The sequence below is a fragment of the Harmonia axyridis genome, chromosome 3 (assembly GCF_914767665.1).
Source record: "Harmonia axyridis chromosome 3, icHarAxyr1.1, whole genome shotgun sequence".
Classification (NCBI taxonomy): domain Eukaryota; kingdom Metazoa; phylum Arthropoda; class Insecta; order Coleoptera; family Coccinellidae; genus Harmonia; species Harmonia axyridis.
This window is the reverse complement of record NC_059503.1, coordinates 29,651,533-29,674,312: the sequence shown is the minus strand read 5'-3', so window position 1 is coordinate 29,674,312 and position 22,780 is coordinate 29,651,533. Positions and strand designations below refer to the sequence as shown.

The following is a 22,780-nucleotide window of genomic DNA, read 5'->3' as shown; positions in this document are numbered from 1 at the left end:
CAGTTTGAATGTTCCTTATCGTGAAATATAGCTCATAATATTTGTAATTAGCTATTATCTCAAATGTAAATATGGTTTTATAGTTCAGAGGAGAATGAAGTATGATGTAGGTATTCGAAACTATCAGAAAAATCACTAAGAAGAAACGCAGCAAATATTTCTCCTTTGTTCATTATTTCCTCTCAGAATATCTTAATTCATCGAAAAAACGGTTAATAAATCAGAAAAAATCGAATTACGGTGGACTGTGGACTTGACCTTAAGCTTTGAGTGAAGGCTAAGAAAATAATCAATTCAAAAATTCAGATATCCGAAATTATAAGTGCTAGGACTGCGGTAAGAAATATTGCATTCAGTATCATCGCAGCAATATACAAAGTTTTCCTAAATTGGAGATACAAAGGTCAATGAGAGACTAATTGGATAATTTTAAGAAAAAATGTCCTATGAACACGAGCAAACGCTTCATTTTTGAGATACAGGGTGTCTTTTGTAGCTTTACTTTTTTATGACGATTATACCAGTTTATCGAATCTTTATTCTGCTTTGCTATAGATTGGGTGAATAAGTACAGAAACTTATAATTTATTTATTCATCGAAAGTTACTAACTGGATTTATAATAATTTGGATTTTCCTGAAGGTTACTTGGGAACTATTTGGAATCTACTTCACGAAATCAGTAGCAGATACAACAAAACTACAAAAAACGAAGAAGGGTAGTACTGGACCACAGTTTTTTTTTTTACTTTTTTCTGAATCACCAGTGCCCCACCAAAAAAAAGGTCTAGCAGAAAGAAGCGGGAACGCTTCCAAAAAAATATCACCCTACAGGATGATATTTGCATTCGAAATTATTATATCACATTAATCAAACTTCAAATTTGAAAATCAAAGACAAATTTGAGTTGAACATATTGTGTAGGAATGTTGCCATAAGAAAAAACAAAACAAAAATTAAACGTTAACAGCCTACATCTCGAAAACAAAGCTTTTGAGGGTCCATGTCTATAGAACTTTTGTACCTCGAATTTGAGAACAGTCTGTATAATTTCAATATCATGATAATATGTTTAATTTCGAGAAATGAATTTTTATGAAATATTATTTCCATGATTCTTCACTTCAAAAATGCATTCTTCAATGAAATAGAGCAAATAAATTTCGAATCAAATCTCTTGAATAAAGCTCTCGATTTGCATTCGAAATTATTATATCACATTATTCAAACTTCAAATTTGAAAATCAAAGACAAATTTGAGTTGAACATATTGTGTAGGAATGTTGCCATGAGAAAAAACAAAACAAAAATTAAACGTTCACAGCCTGCATCTCGAAAACAAAGCGTTTGAGGGTCCATGTCTATAGAACTTTTGTACCTCGAATTTGAGAACAGTCTGTATAATTTCAATATCATGATAATATGTTGGATTTCGAGAAATGAATTTTTATGAAATATTATTTCCATGATTCTTCACTTCAAAAATGCATTCTCTAATGAAATAGAGCAAAATAATTTTGAATCAAATTTCTTTGAAAAAGCTCTCGATTTGCATTCGAAATTATTATATCACATTATTCAAACTTCAAATTTGAAAAACAAAGACAAATTTGAGTTGAACATATTGTGTAGGAATGTTGCTATGAGAAAAAACAAAACAAAAATTAAACGTTAACAGCCTGCATCGAAAACAAAGCTTTTGAGGGTCCATGTCTATAGAACTTTTGTACTTCGAATTTGAGAACAGTCTGTATAATTTCAATATCATGATAATATGTTGGATTTCGAGAAATGAATTTCTATGAAATATTATTTCCATGATTCTTCACTTCAAAAATGCATTCTCTAATGAAATAGAGCAAAATAATTTCGAATCAAATCTCTTGAAAAAAGCACTCGATTTGCATTCGAAATTATTATATCACATTATTCAAACTTCAAATTTGAAAATCATAGACAAATTTGAGTTGAACATATTGTGTAGGAATTTTGCTATGAGAAAAAACAAAACAAAAATTAAACGTTCACAGCCTGCATCTCGAAAACAAAGCTTTTAAGGGTCCATGTCTATAGAACTTTTGTACCTCGAATTTGAGAACAGTCTGTATAATTTCAATATCATGATAATATGTTGGATTTCGAGAAATGAATTTCTATGAAATATTATTTCCATGATTCTTCACTTCAAAAATGCATTCTCTAATGAAATAGAGCAAAATAATTTCGAATCAAATCTCTTGAAAAAAGCACTCGATTTGCATTCGAAATTATTATATCACATTATTCAAACTTCAAATTTGAAAATCATAGACAAATTTGAGTTGAACATATTGTGTAGGAATTTTGCTATGAGAAAAAACAAAACAAAAATTAAACGTTCACAGCCTGCATCTCGAAAACAAAGCTTTTAAGGGTCCATGTCTATAGAACTTTTGTACTTCGAATTTGAGAACAGTCTGTATAATTTCAATATCATGATAATATGTTGGATTTCGAGAAATGAATTTCTATGAAATATTATTTCCATGATTCTTCACTTCAAAAATGCATTCTCTAATGAAATAGAGCAAAATAATTTCGAATCAAATCTCTTGAAAAAAGCACTCGATTTGCATTCGAAATTATTATATCACATTATTCAAACTTCAAATTTGAAAATCATAGACAAATTTGAGTTGAACATATTGTGTAGGAATTTTGCTATGAGAAAAAACAAAACAAAAATTAAACGTTCACAGCCTGCATCTCGAAAACAAAGCTTTTAAGGGTCCATGTCTATAGAACTTTTGTACTTCGAATTTGAGAACAGTCTGTATAATTTCAATATCATGATAATATGTTGGATTTCGAGAAATGAATTTCTATGAAATATTATTTCCATGATTCTTCACTTCAAAAATGCATTCTCTAATGAAATAGAGCAAAATAATTTCGAATCAAATCTCTTGAAAAAAGCACTCGATTTGCATTCGAAATTATTATATCACATTATTCAAACTTCAAATTTGAAAATCATAGACAAATTTGAGTTGAACATATTGTGTAGGAATTTTGCTATGAGAAAAAACAAAACAAAAATTAAACGTTCACAGCCTGCATCTCGAAAACAAAGCTTTTAAGGGTCCATGTCTATAGAACTTTTGTACTTCGAATTTGAGAACAGTCTGTATAATTTCAATATCATGATAATATGTTGGATTTCGAGAAATGAATTTCTATGAAATATTATTTCCATGATTCTTCACTTCAAAAATGCATTCTCTAATGAAATAGAGCAAAATAATTTCGAATCAAATCTCTTGAAAAAAGCACTCGATTTGCATTCGAAATTATTATATCACATTATTCAAACTTCAAATTTGAAAATCATAGACAAATTTGAGTTGAACATATTGTGTAGGAATTTTGCTATGAGAAAAAACAAAACAAAAATTAAACGTTCACAGCCTGCATCTCGAAAACAAAGCTTTTAAGGGTCCATGTCTATAGAACTTTTGTACTTCGAATTTGAGAACAGTCTGTATAATTTCAATATCATGATAATATGTTGGATTTCGAGAAATGAATTTCTATGAAATATTATTTCCATGATTCTTCACTTCAAAAATGCATTCTCTAATGAAATAGAGCAAAATAATTTCGAATCAAATCTCTTGAAAAAAGCACTCGATTTGCATTCGAAATTATTATATCACATTATTCAAACTTCAAATTTGAAAATCATAGACAAATTTGAGTTGAACATATTGTGTAGGAATTTTGCTATGAGAAAAAACAAAACAAAAATTAAACGTTCACAGCCTGCATCTCGAAAACAAAGCTTTTAAGGGTCCATGTCTATAGAACTTTTGTACTTCGAATTTGAGAACAGTCTGTATAATTTCAATATCATGATAATATGTTGGATTTCGAGAAATGAATTTCTATGAAATATTATTTCCATGATTCTTCACTTCAAAAATGCATTCTCTAATGAAATAGAGCAAAATAATTTCGAATCAAATCTCTTGAAAAAAGCACTCGATTTGCATTCGAAATTATTATATCACATTATTCAAACTTCAAATTTGAAAATCATAGACAAATTTGAGTTGAACATATTGTGTAGGAATTTTGCTATGAGAAAAAACAAAACAAAAATTAAACGTTCACAGCCTGCATCTCGAAAACAAAGCTTTTAAGGGTCCATGTCTATAGAACTTTTGTACTTCGAATTTGAGAACAGTCTGTATAATTTCAATATCATGATAATATGTTGGATTTCGAGAAATGAATTTCTATGAAATATTATTTCCATGATTCTTCACTTCAAAAATGCATTCTCTAATGAAATAGAGCAAAATAATTTCGAATCAAATCTCTTGAAAAAAGCACTCGATTTGCATTCGAAATTATTATATCACATTATTCAAACTTCAAATTTGAAAATCATAGACAAATTTGAGTTGAACATATTGTGTAGGAATTTTGCTATGAGAAAAAACAAAACAAAAATTAAACGTTCACAGCCTGCATCTCGAAAACAAAGCTTTTAAGGGTCCATGTCTATAGAACTTTTGTACTTCGAATTTGAGAACAGTCTGTATAATTTCAATATCATGATAATATGTTGGATTTCGAGAAATGAATTTCTATGAAATATTATTTCCATGATTCTTCACTTCAAAAATGCATTCTCTAATGAAATAGAGCAAAATAATTTCGAATCAAATCTCTTGAAAAAAGCACTCGATTTGCATTCGAAATTATTATATCACATTATTCAAACTTCAAATTTGAAAATCATAGACAAATTTGAGTTGAACATATTGTGTAGGAATTTTGCTATGAGAAAAAACAAAACAAAAATTAAACGTTCACAGCCTGCATCTCGAAAACAAAGCTTTTAAGGGTCCATGTCTATAGAACTTTTGTACTTCGAATTTGAGAACAGTCTGTATAATTTCAATATCATGATAATATGTTGGATTTCGAGAAATGAATTTCTATGAAATATTATTTCCATGATTCTTCACTTCAAAAATGCATTCTCTAATGAAATAGAGCAAAATAATTTCGAATCAAATCTCTTGAAAAAAGCACTCGATTTGCATTCGAAATTATTATATCACATTATTCAAACTTCAAATTTGAAAATCATAGACAAATTTGAGTTGAACATATTGTGTAGGAATTTTGCTATGAGAAAAAACAAAACAAAAATTAAACGTTCACAGCCTGCATCTCGAAAACAAAGCTTTTAAGGGTCCATGTCTATAGAACTTTTGTACCTCGAATTTGAGAACAGTCTGTATAATTTCAATATCATGATAATATGTTGGATTTCGAGGAATGAATTTTTATGAAATATTATTTCCATGATTCTTCACTTCAAAAATGCATTCTCTAATGAAATAGAGCAAAATAATTTTGAATCAAATTTCTTTGAAAAAGCTCTCGATTTGCATTCGAAATTATTATATCACATTATTCAAACTTCAAATTTGAAAAACAAAGACAAATTTGAGTTGAACATATTGTGTAGGAATGTTGCTATGAGAAAAAACAAAACAAAAATTAAACGTTAACAGCCTGCATCTCGAAAACAAAGCTTTTGAGGGTCCATGTCTATAGAACTTTTGTACTTCGAATTTGAGAACAGTCTGTATAATTTCAATATCATGATAATATGTTGGATTTCGAGAAATGAATTTTTATGAAATATTATTTCCATGATTCTTCACTTCAAAAATGCATTCTTCAATGAAATAGAGCAAATAAATTTCGAATCAAATCTCTTGAATAAAGCTCTCTAAACATTTCAAAAAGTAAGCAGAAAATTCAGGAGGTTAATATTTTTCCTACAACGATTTCAAATCATTATTAGATATAGTTGAAAATAAAAACATCATTCAGAGAGCTTTTGGGCCAGCAAGATGGGGATTTACTGCTCGTTAACGCAATATTTTTCAGATAATATTTCCTGGTTTATTTAATCTCACTCAATGTCTTAGATTTAAGCCATTCTAACTTTTTTTGTGAGGTTTCCAAACACCAACTTAGATCCTTTGAAGACAACAAAACGGCAATTTTGTAGGAAATTCTCGAAATTGTCAATACGCTGCGGAGTGTAATGAAAAACGTCTGAGAAAACCAGCAAATGTGTTTGAGACTTTTAGACGGGGGTGATCCGAACGATATTATTCAAATATGCTTTCAGAGTAAACATTTTTTTTGATATCCTGTTTCATTTCTATTTACCAGTTATTTGAACTGGTGACGTCATACATATTTGTAATTCATAAGATCATAGAACTTGGGGTATATCATGGAATATTATACATAACAAGAAGCATATTGAGCACGAAAAAAAAACTTAAAAAGCTGCGTGCATTATTGTCCTACAACTCGAGTTGTGTACTATATCTTTTTCTACTTCCCCTATAGAAAATGACTAAAATCGTACAACTCGCCAACTATGTAACTTTCTATTTAAGCACTGTGTAACGCAAAACTGTGCGATTTACTTTACCGTAAACAAACAGCTCGATCAACAACCAATACGGTAGCACCTGTAAAGTATATCGTACGGCTAATAACCAATAAGATAAAACCTTTAGTAGTTGCCACGCAAACGGATTAATAACAGCCCGCGTAGCCGATAACTTTTTGACGTTTCGTAATTGTGTCTCGATTTTCAAACAGTTTTTGGATTTACGTAAGAAAAAGTATAGTACACAACTCGAGTTGTGAGACAATTACGCACTTTTAGGGCCAGTTGCACCATTTGCCTAAACATTGATTTTAAACGTTGATTACTCTATAATTTCTCAAGTGAAATCAGAAATCAATCAATGTTCGAATTTTAATCAATGTTTAGGCAAATGGTGCAACTGGCCCTAAAAGTGCGTAATTGTCTCACAACTCGAGTTGTGTACTATACTTTTTCTTACGTAGAATTACTCACTCGCCGTAACTTTTTCTAGATGTGCGTAATTTGCTTCTTACAACTCTTGTTATCCAATTTAATCTGTTGTATTCATTTTCAATCAAATTTCTAGGCATTATGTTAGGTATACGAATTTATAATGGTGTTATTAAAAATAAAAATACGAAAGATTAATATTGAAATAGCTTTCAATTGATATTTCATAAAACAGGTTTTCTTCTCGTTCATATTTTCGAGTGTTTGAGATGAAAGAATATATTGAATTTTTTCAGGTAATGAGTGCTGTAACTACATACCTGGTCATACTCGTACAGCTAAAAAAATAAAAGCTCAATCAACACGCAATATGGGCAACATTTATGCATTTCAACTACAATTAACCTATACATTATATCAAACATGAATTCATTGAAAAATTCTTTTTTCTTTCATCATCCTGTACCACATATTGAACCCTATCCATCAAAATAAAATAGATGGGTGGTTATTTCCCCTGAATATCTGAATATTTTAGTATGTTTTTCACATTGGCGCCGTTTATAAAGAATATCGAAGCATGCATTTGAACTCATTAGTAGGTATTGTACGAGTATTTGTTTTCCACGCTTGAATAAATTTTTGAATATGATGGATTCAAAGATTATTATTTCTGCTCCTGTTTTCGAATATTTGAAACCGACAATTTTCTTCATGAGAGTGTTTGGTTTGGCACCGATATCTTACCATCAAATTAAGAAATATTATGTGGTAGAGAGATCCAAAAAATACATATTTTATAGCTATGCATTTGGCATTATTTTGAGTGAGTTTGGTGTAAATGATCGATACCTTTATCAATTCAAAATATTCAACAGGTTTTGTAACTGTACTAGGACTCGTCAATGATGCAGTCTCTGAAAATTCTCTACGAATGAATCTACCCAACAATAAGTTGGTAGTGATTTCTGATATAGGAATCATAGTGTGTAGTGTTCTATTTGGTATATTGATGAGCCCATATAAGCTAAATCAGTTTCTTAATTTATTACAATGTTTCCACAAGGTAAGTTGACAAAGCACACCAATTCTTTTTAGTGTCCAAAAATTCTTTCATCTATATGTAGATAAATTCGATCATGAACGAATCGAAAAACCAGCTCAAGAAAGAAAAAAGGGTTGTTCTGACTATAGCCTTAACGGTTTACACTATATTCCTTCTAGTATTGACCTTAGATATTTACTCTTGGATGGATAGAACCAAACGTAAAGAAGATGGTGCAAGATACTTTAAAAACTATTTCTCATTTTATATAATGTATTTGGCTGTCATGGGCCAAGAGATTTCATACTGTAATTTTACCTATTACGTGAAAAAACGTATTATTGGTCTAAACTCTGCAATACAACAAGAGATCAACAGGAAGCCTGATGTATTTCTGCAAAAAATGGATGTTAAAAAAACTCCTGATTCTAAATTGCTGATAGGGGTTGAAGGAGATGTCTTGGAGAATTATATATTCACAGGAAAAACCTACTCTACTATTAATGGTAAGATTCGAAGAAAAATGACTACATCTCAGACTTATATTCCTCAATTCAATTCAAATAGAGCTCACGCCTCAAAAAATTAGCACTTTCATCAGGGTACATGCAGAAATATATAATTCTGTCAACTACATCAATGATTGTTTTGGATATCCTCTCTTGGTAAGTAAAACAATTTTCAATTTTATTTATCCGCATCATTTGCAGACAGATTTTTCGAAATAACAATTCAGCTTTTTATAGATAACATTAACGTGTTTTCAAAAATATTGTCCTCAACGAATAAATCATTCACAAAAAAAGAACTAATTTCAAAGCTCGGTGCAATTTCATTAAGGATTTTTGTTCCATGTCAAATTTCAAGCTGATCCCATCAACCGAATAATAGAAAATTCAGGAAAAATATTGGAAAAGAAATACCCAATACTTCAGTGATAACAGATCCAATCAGGTTGAGATTTGACTTGTACATAGGAATTAAATACTCATTTCAAGCTTCGTACGAAATTTCGTGAGGATAGAGTCATCAAAAGCATAGAAAATGCTAGCAGAATTTCAAGAAAATACCGAGAAAAATACTTTATGTTTCAGCAAAAAAAGTCCGACACAGTTGAAATTTTATATGTATAAGGGGTGGTCCAGATTTTAGTTCAATAACTTTTGCGTCGGATAGAACTTTTTTATGAAAAATAGTCACATTAACATAAATCCTAATATGCTTCATTTTCGAGATACAGGGTGTTTGAAAAACCTATTTTAATTTTCAGGTATTGAAGTCTAGATAGTAGAGACTTTCGAATTAGTTAATAATCACCTGCCAAAATTGTCAAGCACTGACGTGAACTCAGAATCTAATGATGCAGCAATTGCACCCTTGGAGACCACATATACCCGCATACAAGGTGATTCAAAATTCAGGATCAAGATTTCAGCGGCGTATTTTTCAGGTCGAAATAAGATTTTTTTTCTCACAAACATGTGTCCGAAAACGCTTCGTTACCGAACTACAGAGCGTTAAAGTTTCTAGGTTTTTCAATGATTTTACAAAGCTCTTTCATTCTTTTTTAATATTGAGATCGAATTTAAGATATTGGTTCGTTTAGGTTTCTTGTTTTTAGTTAATTTTGAAGGAAACTTGTAATATAGATCACAAATGGATTTCTTTTTATCATTGTGTTAGATTCATACCTTTGGTTAAAAATTTTACTTAAATGTTGGGAACTACAAAAAAAATTCCAATTTTTCTCATTGACGATCGCAGATGCGTACAAATTACAAGAGATAAATAATGTATTAACTAAATATAGAATAATTTCATATGAATCCACCATCGGCGTACAACAAAAATGTTTATCGAGCGAAAATGGGCTTAACCCCTGAAAAAACTCTACCTGTAGCTTGTTACAATCACTCGGCATACTGGATGAAAGATGAAAGAGCTATAAAAAAAAAACTTCAACGCTCTGTAGTTCGGTAACGATGCGTTTGCGGACTTATGTTTATGAAAAAAAAATGTTATTTCGACCTGAAAAATATAGGGTGTTTTTTTTCGAGGTATATAACTTTAAGTTGACATTACAGTTCAAGATGGCAACCGATTTGACAGCTGTCAAATGATTTGTTGTCAGTTTGGTTTGGCAATTCATCAAGAATAGATCACGCCTGAACAACGTTTGCAAATAGTGCAATTTCATTTCGAAAATAATGGTTCTGAGCGGAATACCTATCGCGCACTAAGTCCATTTTAGCGATGAAGCGCACTTCTGGTTGGATGGCTACGTAAACAAACAAAACTGCCGCATTTGGAGTGAAGCTAATCCTCAAGTGTATGTCGAAACACCGTTACATCCAGAAAAACTGACTGGACATTGGTCCGTACTTCTTCAAAACAGATGATGGCCAGAACGTTACAGTCAATGGTGATCGATATAGAGCCATGATTACTAACTTTTTCATTCCTGAATTGAACAACCATGATGTCCAGGAGCTGTGGTTCCAACAAGATGGCGCAACATGTCACACAGCTCGTGCCACAATCGATTTATTGAAAGACACGTTTGCTGACCGCCTAATTTCACGTTTTGGACCTGTGAATTGGCTTCCAAGATCTTGTGATTCAACACCGCTAGACTACTTTCTGTGGGGCTATGTAAAGTCATTGGTCTATGCGGATAAGCCACAAACCCTTGACCATTTGGAAGACAACATTCGCCGTGTTATTGCCGATATGCGGCCACAAATTTTGGAAAAAGTCATCGAAAATTGGACGTCCAGATTGGACTACATCCGAGCCAGCCGTGGCGGTTATATGCCAGAAATCATATTTAAAATGTAATGCCACAAGATTATCTTGCGGATAAATAAAATTCATGTCAATCGAATAATCCATCGTTGTTTCATTGTAATTTAAAGTTCTATAGCTCTGAAAAAAACACCCTTTACATCTCTGAAATCTTGATACTGAATTTTGAATCACCCCGTATAATTATGTGATCTCCAAGAGTGCAATTTGCGCATGAATCAACGAGCGCTCAAAAACTCCATACTTCACGTCTGTTTCCCTCATTTTTGATATAATGGCGTTTTTGAGGGTAGTTTTGTCGTCTGTATTGGGAGATTCAACTTGGAAGAGAAACTTCGCCGTTGAAATTTCAAACTTTCTTCGTTTCAGTTTATAATGACCAGCTGTCTTATGCATCTCGTCATATTACCATTTATGTTCATTACTGGAAATAATTATAGGCCTCTCTTTATATGCCTCCAAATTCTTTGGATTTCTGTTAACATTGGAAGGCTGTTTATCATCGTAGAACCAACTCACAGATGTCTAGAAGAGGTTTCTAATTTCATGTGTAATTGTAGTTTAAAATTTCACACATTTTGTTATAGTATGAGAAGACGAACCCATTGGTTGTGCGCCTGTTGAGCAAAGTTGAGAATAAAGAGGTCAAACAAAAGGTAGACCCGTAAACGAGTAAAGTTGCAGATTAATATATATTAAAATGTTCATTTTTTTTATTTCAGCTTGAGATTTTAGCTTTACAAGGCCAGCTGTGTATATTGAATTTCAATTCATGTGGAATTGTCACTATAAGAAGGCCTATTCTTGCTTCAGTAAGTGGTTTATTGTTATTTATATTCATCTTACCTTGATTCTTTGATTTCAGATTGCAAGCGCAGTGGCTACATATCTTGTTATTATGATCCAGCTGAATCCTTGAATACATGAAAATACCTCAAGACGTCAAAACATTATAATTAAAAGCTCTTCTCATTGCAAAATAATCATAAAGCACAAACAACATAATATGTTAAAATAGCCTAATAAAGTACCTAATAATTTAATTGAAATACCACTTCATCAGAATATTCTTTCAGAACAATGTTTAATACGTGAATGTCACAATATATATCCACATGGTTTCATTTCGAAAAATATCATTTTTTATTTGGAATAAGATGACAAGGTAAGTTGTGAACCCAGATAGGATCTAAAAAAGAAGGAATTGATTTTATTTTCAACAATTATAAAAATCAACTCACTGCAGGTAATAAAGATCTTGTTATGTTTACAATACCTCCTATATGAAATTGAATTGGTGATTCATTCATCAACACCTTAAACTTCTTGAGCTAAAAATCATCAAATTCAATAGTTGCTTGCTCAAAAAATATTTCCTGACCTGATTTGCTTGTCTTGAATTCGTTTTACATGAATATATTATCAGAAGTTTAGCCAAGTCTCTACCCTGCAAAATAGCTCAATGAAACTCAGATCAATTCTTATATTTAACTTTTACTTGATTCTGACAGGAATGACAAGGCTCCACTATTATCGAGATTTTCAAGCTGAATCCAATGAGCCAATTCAAACCTGGTAAGAGTGCTGAATACCCATGAGATTCTGTTATCTTCAAATAAAGTACAAATGGTATCATGATAATGTTTGTCATACATAATATCGAAGAAATCTGCAATAGATAGTTCATGATATCGATAGAGATATGATTTTTAATATTGCTCACCAATGTAGGTATATTATAACAGCAGTTAAGAGCTTCAGTAGCTTCAAAAATAGTAGTGTAGGTCTGCACCATACAAGAAAAATTAATTTTTACTAGAAACTTGAGGTTATTCAGAAATCAACTCCTTCAGAATTAGTGTTTTATCTTACATTTTCTCTTGTTGGAGGCGTGATCCTCATCTGATTTCGATATTTTCTTGGGAATTGTAACAAAGTTATATATATTTTCCATTTCAACGAAAACATTCATTAAATCTTTACGAAAATTCAATATTTCGGCCTTGATCACTTCCACACAACTTTTATAATTCAGGATGATCGCTGTATCGACATAGAAAAACAATACCCTCGATATGAAGTAGTTCAACTCATCGTAAGTTTCTCCTTCCTTATGGTTAAGTATGATATCGAGAATCATCAAGGGAAAAATAAAGGCAAAAATGCAGATTTCTATCCTTGCCCAATTTTTTCGTTCAACTACGAATTTATTTCCAATAAGTTTATCGACCTCAAAAAGAAGAGAAAAGTTTAGAATCAAAACTAAACAAAGTATTGGGCCTGGAACTTTTGTGCGCTTGTTGTTTTGCACATTGTCATGAAAAAATCAATCGAATATTTCGACTATCTGAATTATTCTTCCATATAATCAACAGTCATGTGTAAATTCGTAGGTTCCACAGGGTTTTTCTGTTATGATGCTTATGAGCGGATATAGAACGATGTGGTTTTCGTGACAACGTGATTTATGATTATTATTATTATATTAATATTATTTTTGGACGAATTCAAAAGTATGTTCTATATAATATATACAGGTTGTCTCATTTAAAAGTGTACACAAATATTTTAAAATATTACGCAATAGTCCATATATGTAAAGTTGAAAAAAACACAATATAGCACAGAAACTATAACATACAGAGTGTTTCATTTGAAATTGTCCACCCTCAATAACTCAACGACGATTCAATATTTGTGAAAACACTCAGACAGGTCGATTTTTGATGACAGGGGGACATGATCTCTAATACAAAGCTTGTTTCTACTAGCAACTCCCTGGAGAGGGTTGCAACCCCATCAGGAATATGAATTGGAAAAATGGGTAGTTTTGTAGCACAAATGTATACGAAGCCGAATATAAATTTGGCGATTGCAATCAGGGCCCCCGCAACCACGCGTTCAACGCGTGCACCGCACGCGGGCGCCACTCTTAAGGGGCGCCAAAATCTCTTATAGACCGCATGAAAATCCGAAAGACCAAAGGTTTTTGAAAAAGATTTTTTTTATTTTTTCAACAATTTTAAACGTGCAAAGGCATCTTTTACACATCCAAACAAGTTCCCGAACGTCACAATCCCTATAAAATAACCTCGGCCACAGATTGCAATTATACGATTCTTTTCGAGTAAACAAATCATAAATAATCATCCCTTTGTCGGTACGGGATTTATTTATGGACCACCTTGCACCGGACGGCGGGCACCATTTCTTCGATCATCACTAAAACGCATATGGTACACATAAACAATCATAAATACCGAAGCGATAGCTTTTAGCCAGGGGAATTACTGAAACTTTCGCCACCATCTGTAGGAAAAATACTACATGTTACAGAGAATTTCTGAAACTACTAAAATCTGCTTGCTATGCTATAACAGCAGAAACCTATCCAAAGAATAGTTATTTTGTTTCGAAACGTTTAGGGGTTGAGGTCAAGACGCAAAAAATTAAAATACTCAGATAATTGGAAAGATTTGTATTTTGTGTAATTATGGTTTGTTTTACTGTTTCTTGTTGTGATTAAATTAAATTTTATGAAATATTAAGTACCTATCCACATACAGTATTAGCATTTCTATTAGTCTATAAAATTCGATTTTTTTTTCTGTTTAAAATGGTGCACATCCTAAATTATCCCATACCTATATACTATAAATTATTTTTATTTGCTTCAAATAGGGAAGTATTGTTTGTAATCGTGAAAAAATTGAATCGACTTTGATATTTTGAATTTGTTACCTGGGGCCACCATCATATTATACTTAATTTTTTTTTAATATGCACCCTGGATCTGTATTATTTATTTGATGTTCGTAGCCGTTTGACATTCTAAAAAAATTATATTTCACCTTTGCCAAAAATTAATTATTATAACAGGAACAGGGTATGTGCTTCAGATCGGTCTTAACTTATTATTATTATTAATATTAATACCGTTTAGGTTTAAAGGCTCGGATTTAAGGTTTAAATTCATAAAAATGAAAACATACGGGTTATTCTCAAAGGGATGGCGCAAAGTAAATCATGGGTGAATGTCCTTACCAATTTTGGATCAAGTTTTTCTTAAATTCTAGGAGCCATACAAGAGAAAACGACCTTCTGATGCAAAATTTCGAGAGCAAAAAAAAGCTAGACTTCAACAAAGGGAGAAGATGGCTGGGAGTATGGAATAAAATTTAATAATTATTAATAATAATATTAATATTTTAATATAATATTATGAATAATTTAAAGAAGAATAAAGCTCAGGTTTTGAAAACTCTGCAGTTTCATTACAAAATTAAAATAAAATGCGGTTTTGATCGAATGCTTGAATAAAATAATGAAACATTTAAAAAATGTATTATGCAACAACTGACAGCATAAAGTTCTTAAGGCATTCAATAAAGGTTGCTGATAGTTTTTTTAACCCTTCTAACAAAAACTGAAACATTTTTTGCCGATTATCCTGCGACGTTTTTCTCCACTTCCCCCCCTTAAGGGGCGCCAAAATATTTTCGGCACGCGGGCGTTGATGACCCTTGCGGGGGCCCTGATTGCAATGCAGATATTAGATCGCAATTCTCGTGAAATTATGGTGCTCTCTTTATCTTCTATACAGTAACCGTAACTCAGCAGATGGCATACTGGAACATCATTCGATCAGTTAAGAGTAGGATGAGGTCGATGAACCGGAAAATCGAACTGGAGATAAAATTTCAAGAAAGAAAGAATTTTAGAGCAACTGATGAGATGATTTTTTTTCATGAGGTTCACATAAATGGTATCTGCGATAGGATGGAACCGAAGATGAAGGATAAATATTCTCAATTGTATGGTCAAGGTCCAAAATATTATGTACTTAGTAGTAGCGGCTTGTGGCTTGTTTATAGAAACAATGCTACAGAGCAAATTGAATATTGTTCATTAGTTTTCTATTTATGACTTGTAGGAAAAATTTCGTAGTAGGTCGTCCATTATAATCAATCTCCTGTTTTTCATGAATACTCAACCTTGAAAAGGCCTTATATTTCAAACTCAAGTCCATTTTTCAATCAAATCACAGTATTCAGTAGGTATTCACTAATCGTAGCAATGAAAAGTGTATGTCACTGACCTTTAAAATGAGATAGTAAATATATACGATGAAATTTCATGCATACTTCGATGGACTACTACCAACTTATCTCATAATCACGTTGAAAAAATCTAGCCCTCTAGTCTCAAATCAAAATTTCCATTGTTTGATCAAAGGTTATATACTTTATGAAGATAGAATCGTGCATCTGATTAATCAGAGGAACATGGCACTTCAACGATTCTTCCACCAGATACAAGCGTCGAAAGCTTGCAACTTGAAACTTCTTTCTCTTTTGCAGTCAGGCTATTAGCCTTTTACTGCTCAATCTCAATATAATTCTCCTCTAGTGAGCTATTTTGCTCTGCTCTAGCAAATGGCAATATGCCACTCAGAAATTTTGTGTAATCATTACACAATCTCTGTGCCAGTAAGAGTTTGACTTTAACACGCACTTCCTAGGGAAGTGCCATCTTCGGTCGTTTGTGTTTCCTAGGGGCTTTTTCATCATAGTCGCTAGCCTTCCTTATAACAGGGTTTGCGTGATTTTCCATTTTACTGAGGTCTTCACGCTCAGATCTTTCTGATGGTCGTCTAGGAATGGTAGTTGTAGGTCTTCATGTATGACCGGCTGAATGATGGACCTGTATATAGAAGAAGCTTGCTGGAAAGAGACATCTTGCTGCTTTTACGAAGCAGCGATTGCAACGCTGCCGCTGCTGTCTTTTCCTTCGTCATAGCTGATATGACGTGTTGATTCCAAGTGAGCTTTTTGTCAAGTATCACTCCCAGATACTTGACCTCGTTTTTCCATTCGATCCTCCTACCGAACATTACGACGTGTCCTTGGGGATATTTTTTCATTCGGCTGAAAAGAACGGCTTCGTTCTTCTCAGGGTGTAGGTACTTCAATTCTTCATCGAGCAAACCAAGTTTGAAGTCTGTAGATGGCTTTTTGTAGGTACCTCGTTGCCATTTTGGGACACCAAGAACTGTCAAGAATGGCGGTGTCGTCAGCGTACAGTGCCATGGAGGTTTTCTCCTTTTTTAGCCTGTCGGATACATACAATATTGTGAACAATATTGGAGACAGCAGAGATCCTTGCGGAACTCCGGCTGAAAGAGACCTCTCTGAAGACAATACTCCTTCAACTCTGGCTCTAAACTTGCAAGAATGAAGGTTAGAAGCTAAAAGTTGGACCATGGATAGTGGGAAACCTGCCGCAAGCAGTTTGTATAGCAGTCCTTTGTGCCATATTTTATCAAACACTTTGGCTACATCCAAGAACACAGCCCCTGTGACTTGTTTGCGGTTATATCCATCCGTGATTCCACTACTCGAACCACTTGTTTCACAGCGTCGAAAGTTTGTACTTTGAATTGATTATTTCTACGAGCATCAGTGAATGGTGCACTGTACTACTCAATCTCCATCTAAATGTCTATTCAGCCATTCAGGCCTTTCTAAAAGGCTACGAAAGATGATAGGCACTCCCGATTCCCGTCAGTTAACCCCTTTCATATCGGGATAAAGGAGTCCATGACTGGTATATTCCAAACAGCAGTGGATAAGGTAGAACGTCCATTAAGATTGCTCTGCTTTAAGAAAAAGGTGTGCCGGGAATAGAGATCGAAGCTTCAATGTACCGTAGTCATTGTACTTGAACAGAAGTGACCTCACTTGTTCTTACAACTCAAAAGGAAGGTTTTGGGGAATGCCTGTGTATACACATTATTCAATTATTAGTCAATCATAATCAGAGAAAATTTAGTCGAGAGCTATAAATAGAATATACAGGGTGTTTCCAATGTAGACGTCAACCTTGAAGGAGGTGTCGATCATTTGCTGTCGATTGAGACATATTTATTGATAACCGAAAATCAACAGTTTCCATAATATTTTAGTTCTTGTGTTTTTAAAAAATTTCTCATCTTACTTCATTTTCTCTCAATTCTTTCTATGTTGACCAAGTTTGATTCGAATTTTGGATCATTTTCATCAGGAAAGGATATGATAAGTATGGAAAAGATGAAACAATGTTGAATAAGAATTAGTTTGATTTGAAAGTTGGTATATGAAGAAAAGAATTTTCTCATAAAAATTTGCCAGCAACTTTCGAATTTATATGTATGACAAAATTATTTAAAAAAGTTCAAATTTTTTTTTTTTCCTAAAATTTTTTCGTTAGAATGCATGCTCTAGTTCTGTTTTAGCAGATTTCGCTTTGAAAGGGGAAAGAAGCAAAGGAATGAAAGTAATGAATTCAATATTTTTTATTTTCTTTGAACTCATAATTTCAGTAAAAATGTATTCATGAATTATGTTCGAAATGAAATCCGCCATTCCTTATACAAGCACGTGCCTTCTTTCTTAATTCTTCAGTTATCACATTCCACCAAAAATTTACTTTCAATTCTCAATTTTGCTTCTTCGCCTATTCTGATGGTGCTAGATCCGGACTTTGGTCAACGTAGAAATAATTGACAAAAACAAAGTAGAGTGAGAAATCTTTAAAAAATCAAAAGAACTCAAATATCTCGTAAACTTTTGGTTTCTGGTTATCACTAGATAGGGCTCAAACGACAGCAAATGAGTCATACTAACACGTCCTCCAAGGTTCACGTCTAATTTGAAGACACCATGTATAGTGTGTATAACTAGAGATGATGTATAACTAGATAGAAGGGTTATTATTGAAGTGAAAATTTCTTCTCTATCTCTTTTTTTCTCCTTATAGATTCCCACCTACAACAACTGAACCGTTTGATTACTGTTCACGACCAAATTTATTTATGTGTCAACTCCATCGATAAGTTCTTCGATTATCCAATCCTGCTAAGAATTTTTGATAGTATCTAATCTGAATCAAAAAAGCTATCAAATCGACTCGAAATATTCTTCAGCTCATACTGATCAATTTCATCTTTGAAATGCTTATATACCCTTGGATCCTAATAGCTAGAGAGCCAACCATAATTATGGACCAATGGATGACATTGAGAACCACACACCTGTTTCTTTTGATTGAACCAATTCATGGAGTATTTTCTGAGGTTTGAAGAACACAGAATAATTGATCAAAGTTTCAATATTTTCTTGTAGCATGCAAAGACCAAGTTCTTGATTATTCAACTGATGAAACAAGCCAAAGATGGACAGTTGAGAAAACAGGTAAAACTTTTGATTCAGTTGATAATGTTCGAAAGTCACATACAGGTGGTTCACATCAACGGGTCACTGGATTTTGTGGCTTATCCTTCGAGCAATATTAAAAAGTGACCCATCACAATGAGAGTATTTTTCACAGCCTATCCAAATATGTTATTGGAAAAACCATCGAACCAAGACATACAAAGTTATCGAGGAAAAATATTTTTTTTTCAAATTTTGACTGGTTTTCAAAATGAAATGATAGTTGGCTCTCTACAGACAATTTCTCATCAATTGTTTCTTCATTTGAACTTCCGATTTGCTAAAAACAGAAACATTTCTCTTGCAAAATATACTCATATTTTATGAATGCTCAATCGATTCTGGATCCGAATATCTGAATATCAAGCGATTCCATTCAAAATCAACTTGAGTAAATTCAGATTCCATATTCGCAAAATATATCCATGTTGTCTATGGTTCTACAAATATTTGATTGTCAAATTTTGAAGTTTTCAATCTCGATTATATAATAAAAACTGAAATATAAAGCCTGAATTTTCATTCAAAGCTCTCAATTGAGCATTCAGAAATTATGAAAAGATATTATGAAGTATATTTTGTTAAAAAATCTCGTTATCTAGAAAACCGGAAGTTTAAATGAAGATACAATTGGTGAGGAATTGTCTCTAGACCTTCTTATTCTGAAAACCAGTCAAATTCACAAAAAAAATAATTTATTTTTGGAAAAACGATTTTTCCTCAATAACTTTCCATGCCTTGGTTCGATAGTTCTTTCAATAAAATATTTGAATAACCCGTGAAAAATACCATCATACTGATGAGTCACTTTTCAATTTTGCTTGAAAAATAAGCCACAAAATCCAGAGACCCCTCTTAGGTGATACACCCTGTACTTAATTTTCAGACTGAACTGTTTGCTACGCAATACCAAATGTGGAACATTTAATTCAACTCTGTGGATATGATATCCCTTCAAAGGACAATCTATGCTGCAGTAAGTTGACAACTATAAGAACTATATTTCAGTTTGAATGATCTTTATCGTGAAATATAGCTCATGGTTACTGTAATTAGCTATTATCTCAAATGTAAATATGGTTTTGTAATTCAGAGGAGAATGAAGTATAATGTAGATATAAAAAAATTACTAGGTAGTAACGCTGCGATTATTTCTCTTTTGTTTATTATTTCCTCTCAGAATATCTGAATCCATAGCAAACACGGTTAATAAATCAGGAAAAATCGAATTACAGTGGACTAGACATTAAGCTCTGAGTGAAGGTTCAAAAAATAATCAATTCAAAAATTCAGATATCCGAAAGTATTAGTGCTAGGACTGTGGTAAGAAATATTAGATTCAGTATCATCGTAGAAATATACAAAGTGTTCCTAAATTGGAGGTACAAAGGTCAATGAGAGACTAATTGGATAATTTTAAGAAAAGATCTCCTATAAACATCGGCAAACGCTTTATTTTCGAGATACGAGGTGTTTTTTGTGACGATTATACCAGATTATCGAATCTTTATTAATCTTTGCTTTATAATGCTTTTCTGGGTAAATAAGTACAGAAACTCATAATTAATTCATTCATCAAAAGTTACTAACTGGATCTATTATAATTTGGATTTTCCTGAAGGTTACTTGGGAACTATTTGGAATCTATTTCTCGAAATCAGTAGCAGATACAATTAACTACAAAACACGAAGAAGGGTAGTACTGGACCACAGTTTCTTTTTACTTTTTTCTACCAGTGTTCCACCAAGAAAAAGGTCTGGCGGAAAGAAGCGGGAACTCTTCCAAAAAAATATCACCCTGTAGATTTGCATTCGAAAGTCACATTATTCAAACTTCAAATTGGAATATCAAAGCCAAATTTGAGTTAAACATCTGGTGTATGAATGTTGCTATGAGAAAAAACAAAAAAAAATTATACGTTAACACCCTGCATCTCGAAAACAAAGCTTTTGCGGGCCCTTGTCTATCGAACTTTTTTTCTTCATTTTCGATTGTACCTCGAATTTGAGAACAGTCTGTATAATTTCAATATCATGATAATATGTTGGTTTTCGAGAAATGAATTTGCAATATTATTTCCATGAATTTTTACTTCAAAAATGCATTGTTTAATGAAATAGAGCAAAATAATTTTGAATCAAATCTCTTGCAAAAGCTCTCGGCAACGTACGAACTTTTTTTTAATTCGATTTTTGAATTTTACACATTCCAAAAAATAAACAGTTAAAAATTCAGGAGGTTAATATTTTTCCTTGAACGATTCCAAATATTATAGTTGAAAATAAAAACATCATTCAGAGAGCTTTTGGACCAGCAAGATGGGGCTATAGTTTACTGCACCTTAACGCAATAGTTTCGGGAAAAGTAATCTGGTTTAAGTAATCTCACTCAATTTCTTAGATTTAAGCCAGTTTAACTTTTTTTGTGAGGTTTCCAAATATCAATTTAGAACCTTTGAAGACACCAAAACAGCAATTCAGTAGGAAATTCTCGAAATTGTCAACACGCTGCGGAGTGTGATGGAAAACGTCTGAGAAAACCTGCAAATGTGTTTGAGACTTTAAGCCGCGTGTGATTCGAATGATATCATTATTCAAATATGCTTTCAAAGTAAAAATTTGTTTTCTGTTTCATTTCTATTTAGCGGTTATTTGAACTGGTGACGTCATACATATTTGTAATTCATAAGATCATAGAACTTGGGTCATATCATAGACTATTTTACATAACAAGAGGCACGACAAGAAAAACTAAAAAAGCTGCGGCGAGTGCGTAATTTCAGTAGTGCATTATTGTCCTACAACCCGAGTTGTGTACTGTATCTTTTTCTACTGCCCCTACAAAAAATGGCGAAAATCGTACAACTCGCCAACTTTAAAACTGTCTATTTAAGCACTGTGTGACGTAAAACTGCGATTTCTTCTTCTTGATAGTGTCAAACCGTTATCGGATATTGGATACCATTCTGGCTATTGTGACCTTATTCACTGCTGCACGAAACAGTCTGTGCGATTTACTTTACCGTAAACAATTAAACAGCACGATCAACAACCAATAGGGTAGCATCTGAAAAGTAACTCGCATCGGCGAATAACCAATAAGATAAAACCTTCAGTAGTTGCCACGGAAACGAATTAATATCAGCCCACGTAGCCAATAACTTTTTGACATTTCGTAATTGTGTCGCGATTTTCAACCAGTTTTTGGATTTGCGTAAGATGTAATTGCGGTCGTAGAAAAAGTACAACTCGAGTTTCAAGACAAATATGCACTTTTAGAATTATTCACTCCACGTAACTTTTTCTAGATGTGCGTAATATGCTTCATTTCCAATTAAACTTCTAGGCATTACGATAGGTATACGAATTTATAATGGTTTTATTGAAAATGAAAATACGAAAGATCAATATTGAAATAGCTTCCAATTAATATTTCATAAAACAGGTTTTTTCTCATTCCATATTTTCAATTGTTTGAAATGAAAGAATAAAACTTCATTGAAATTTTTTCAGGTAATGGGTGCTGTAACTACATACCTTGTCATACTCGTACAGCTCAAGAAATAGAAGCTTCACCAACACGCGATATGAGCAAGATATATGCATTTCAACAACAATTAACCTATTTATACATTATATCAAACATGAATTCATTGGAAAATTATTTTTTCTTTCATCATCCTGTACAACATATTCAACCCTATCCATCAAAATAAAATAGATGTGTGGTTATTTGCCCTGAATATCTGAATATTTTAGTTTGTTTTTCACATT

At 32.5% G+C, this 22,780-nt stretch overlaps 1 protein-coding gene and 1 long non-coding RNA gene across 2 annotated transcripts; both read left to right on the top strand.

Moving 5' to 3' along the window:
- The first annotated feature begins 8,184 nt into the window (after positions 1 to 8,184).
- On the top strand, positions 8,185 to 19,093 carry LOC123674656 (gustatory receptor for sugar taste 43a-like). Its single transcript, XM_045609607.1, has 6 exons — positions 8,185 to 8,455; positions 8,517 to 8,614; positions 11,124 to 11,288; positions 11,342 to 11,410; positions 11,477 to 11,566; positions 18,917 to 19,093. The coding sequence occupies exons 1-6, from the start codon at positions 8,221 to 8,223 to the stop codon at positions 19,091 to 19,093; spliced, it is 834 nt and encodes a 277-aa protein (XP_045465563.1). The 5' UTR covers positions 8,185 to 8,220.
- Positions 19,094 to 19,495: 402 nt separating this feature from the next.
- LOC123676513 lies at positions 19,496 to 22,738 on the top strand. Its single transcript, XR_006746956.1, has 3 exons — positions 19,496 to 19,639; positions 19,893 to 19,982; positions 22,520 to 22,738. It is a non-coding gene; the product is annotated as an uncharacterized LOC123676513 (long non-coding RNA).
- The last annotated feature ends 42 nt before the right edge of the window (positions 22,739 to 22,780 follow it).

Coding starts and splice junctions, on each gene's coding strand:
- LOC123674656 (XM_045609607.1), top strand. CDS start 8,221: ATGTATTTGGCTGTCATGGGCCAAGAGATTTCATACTGTAATTTTACC. Junction 8,456..8,516: donor AACCTACTCTACTATTAATG/GTAAGATTCGAA, acceptor CAATTCAAATAG/AGCTCACGCCTCAAAAAATT. Junction 11,567..18,916: donor GAAGGCCTATTCTTGCTTCA/GTAAGTGGTTTA, acceptor ATTTTCTTGTAG/CATGCAAAGACCAAGTTCTT.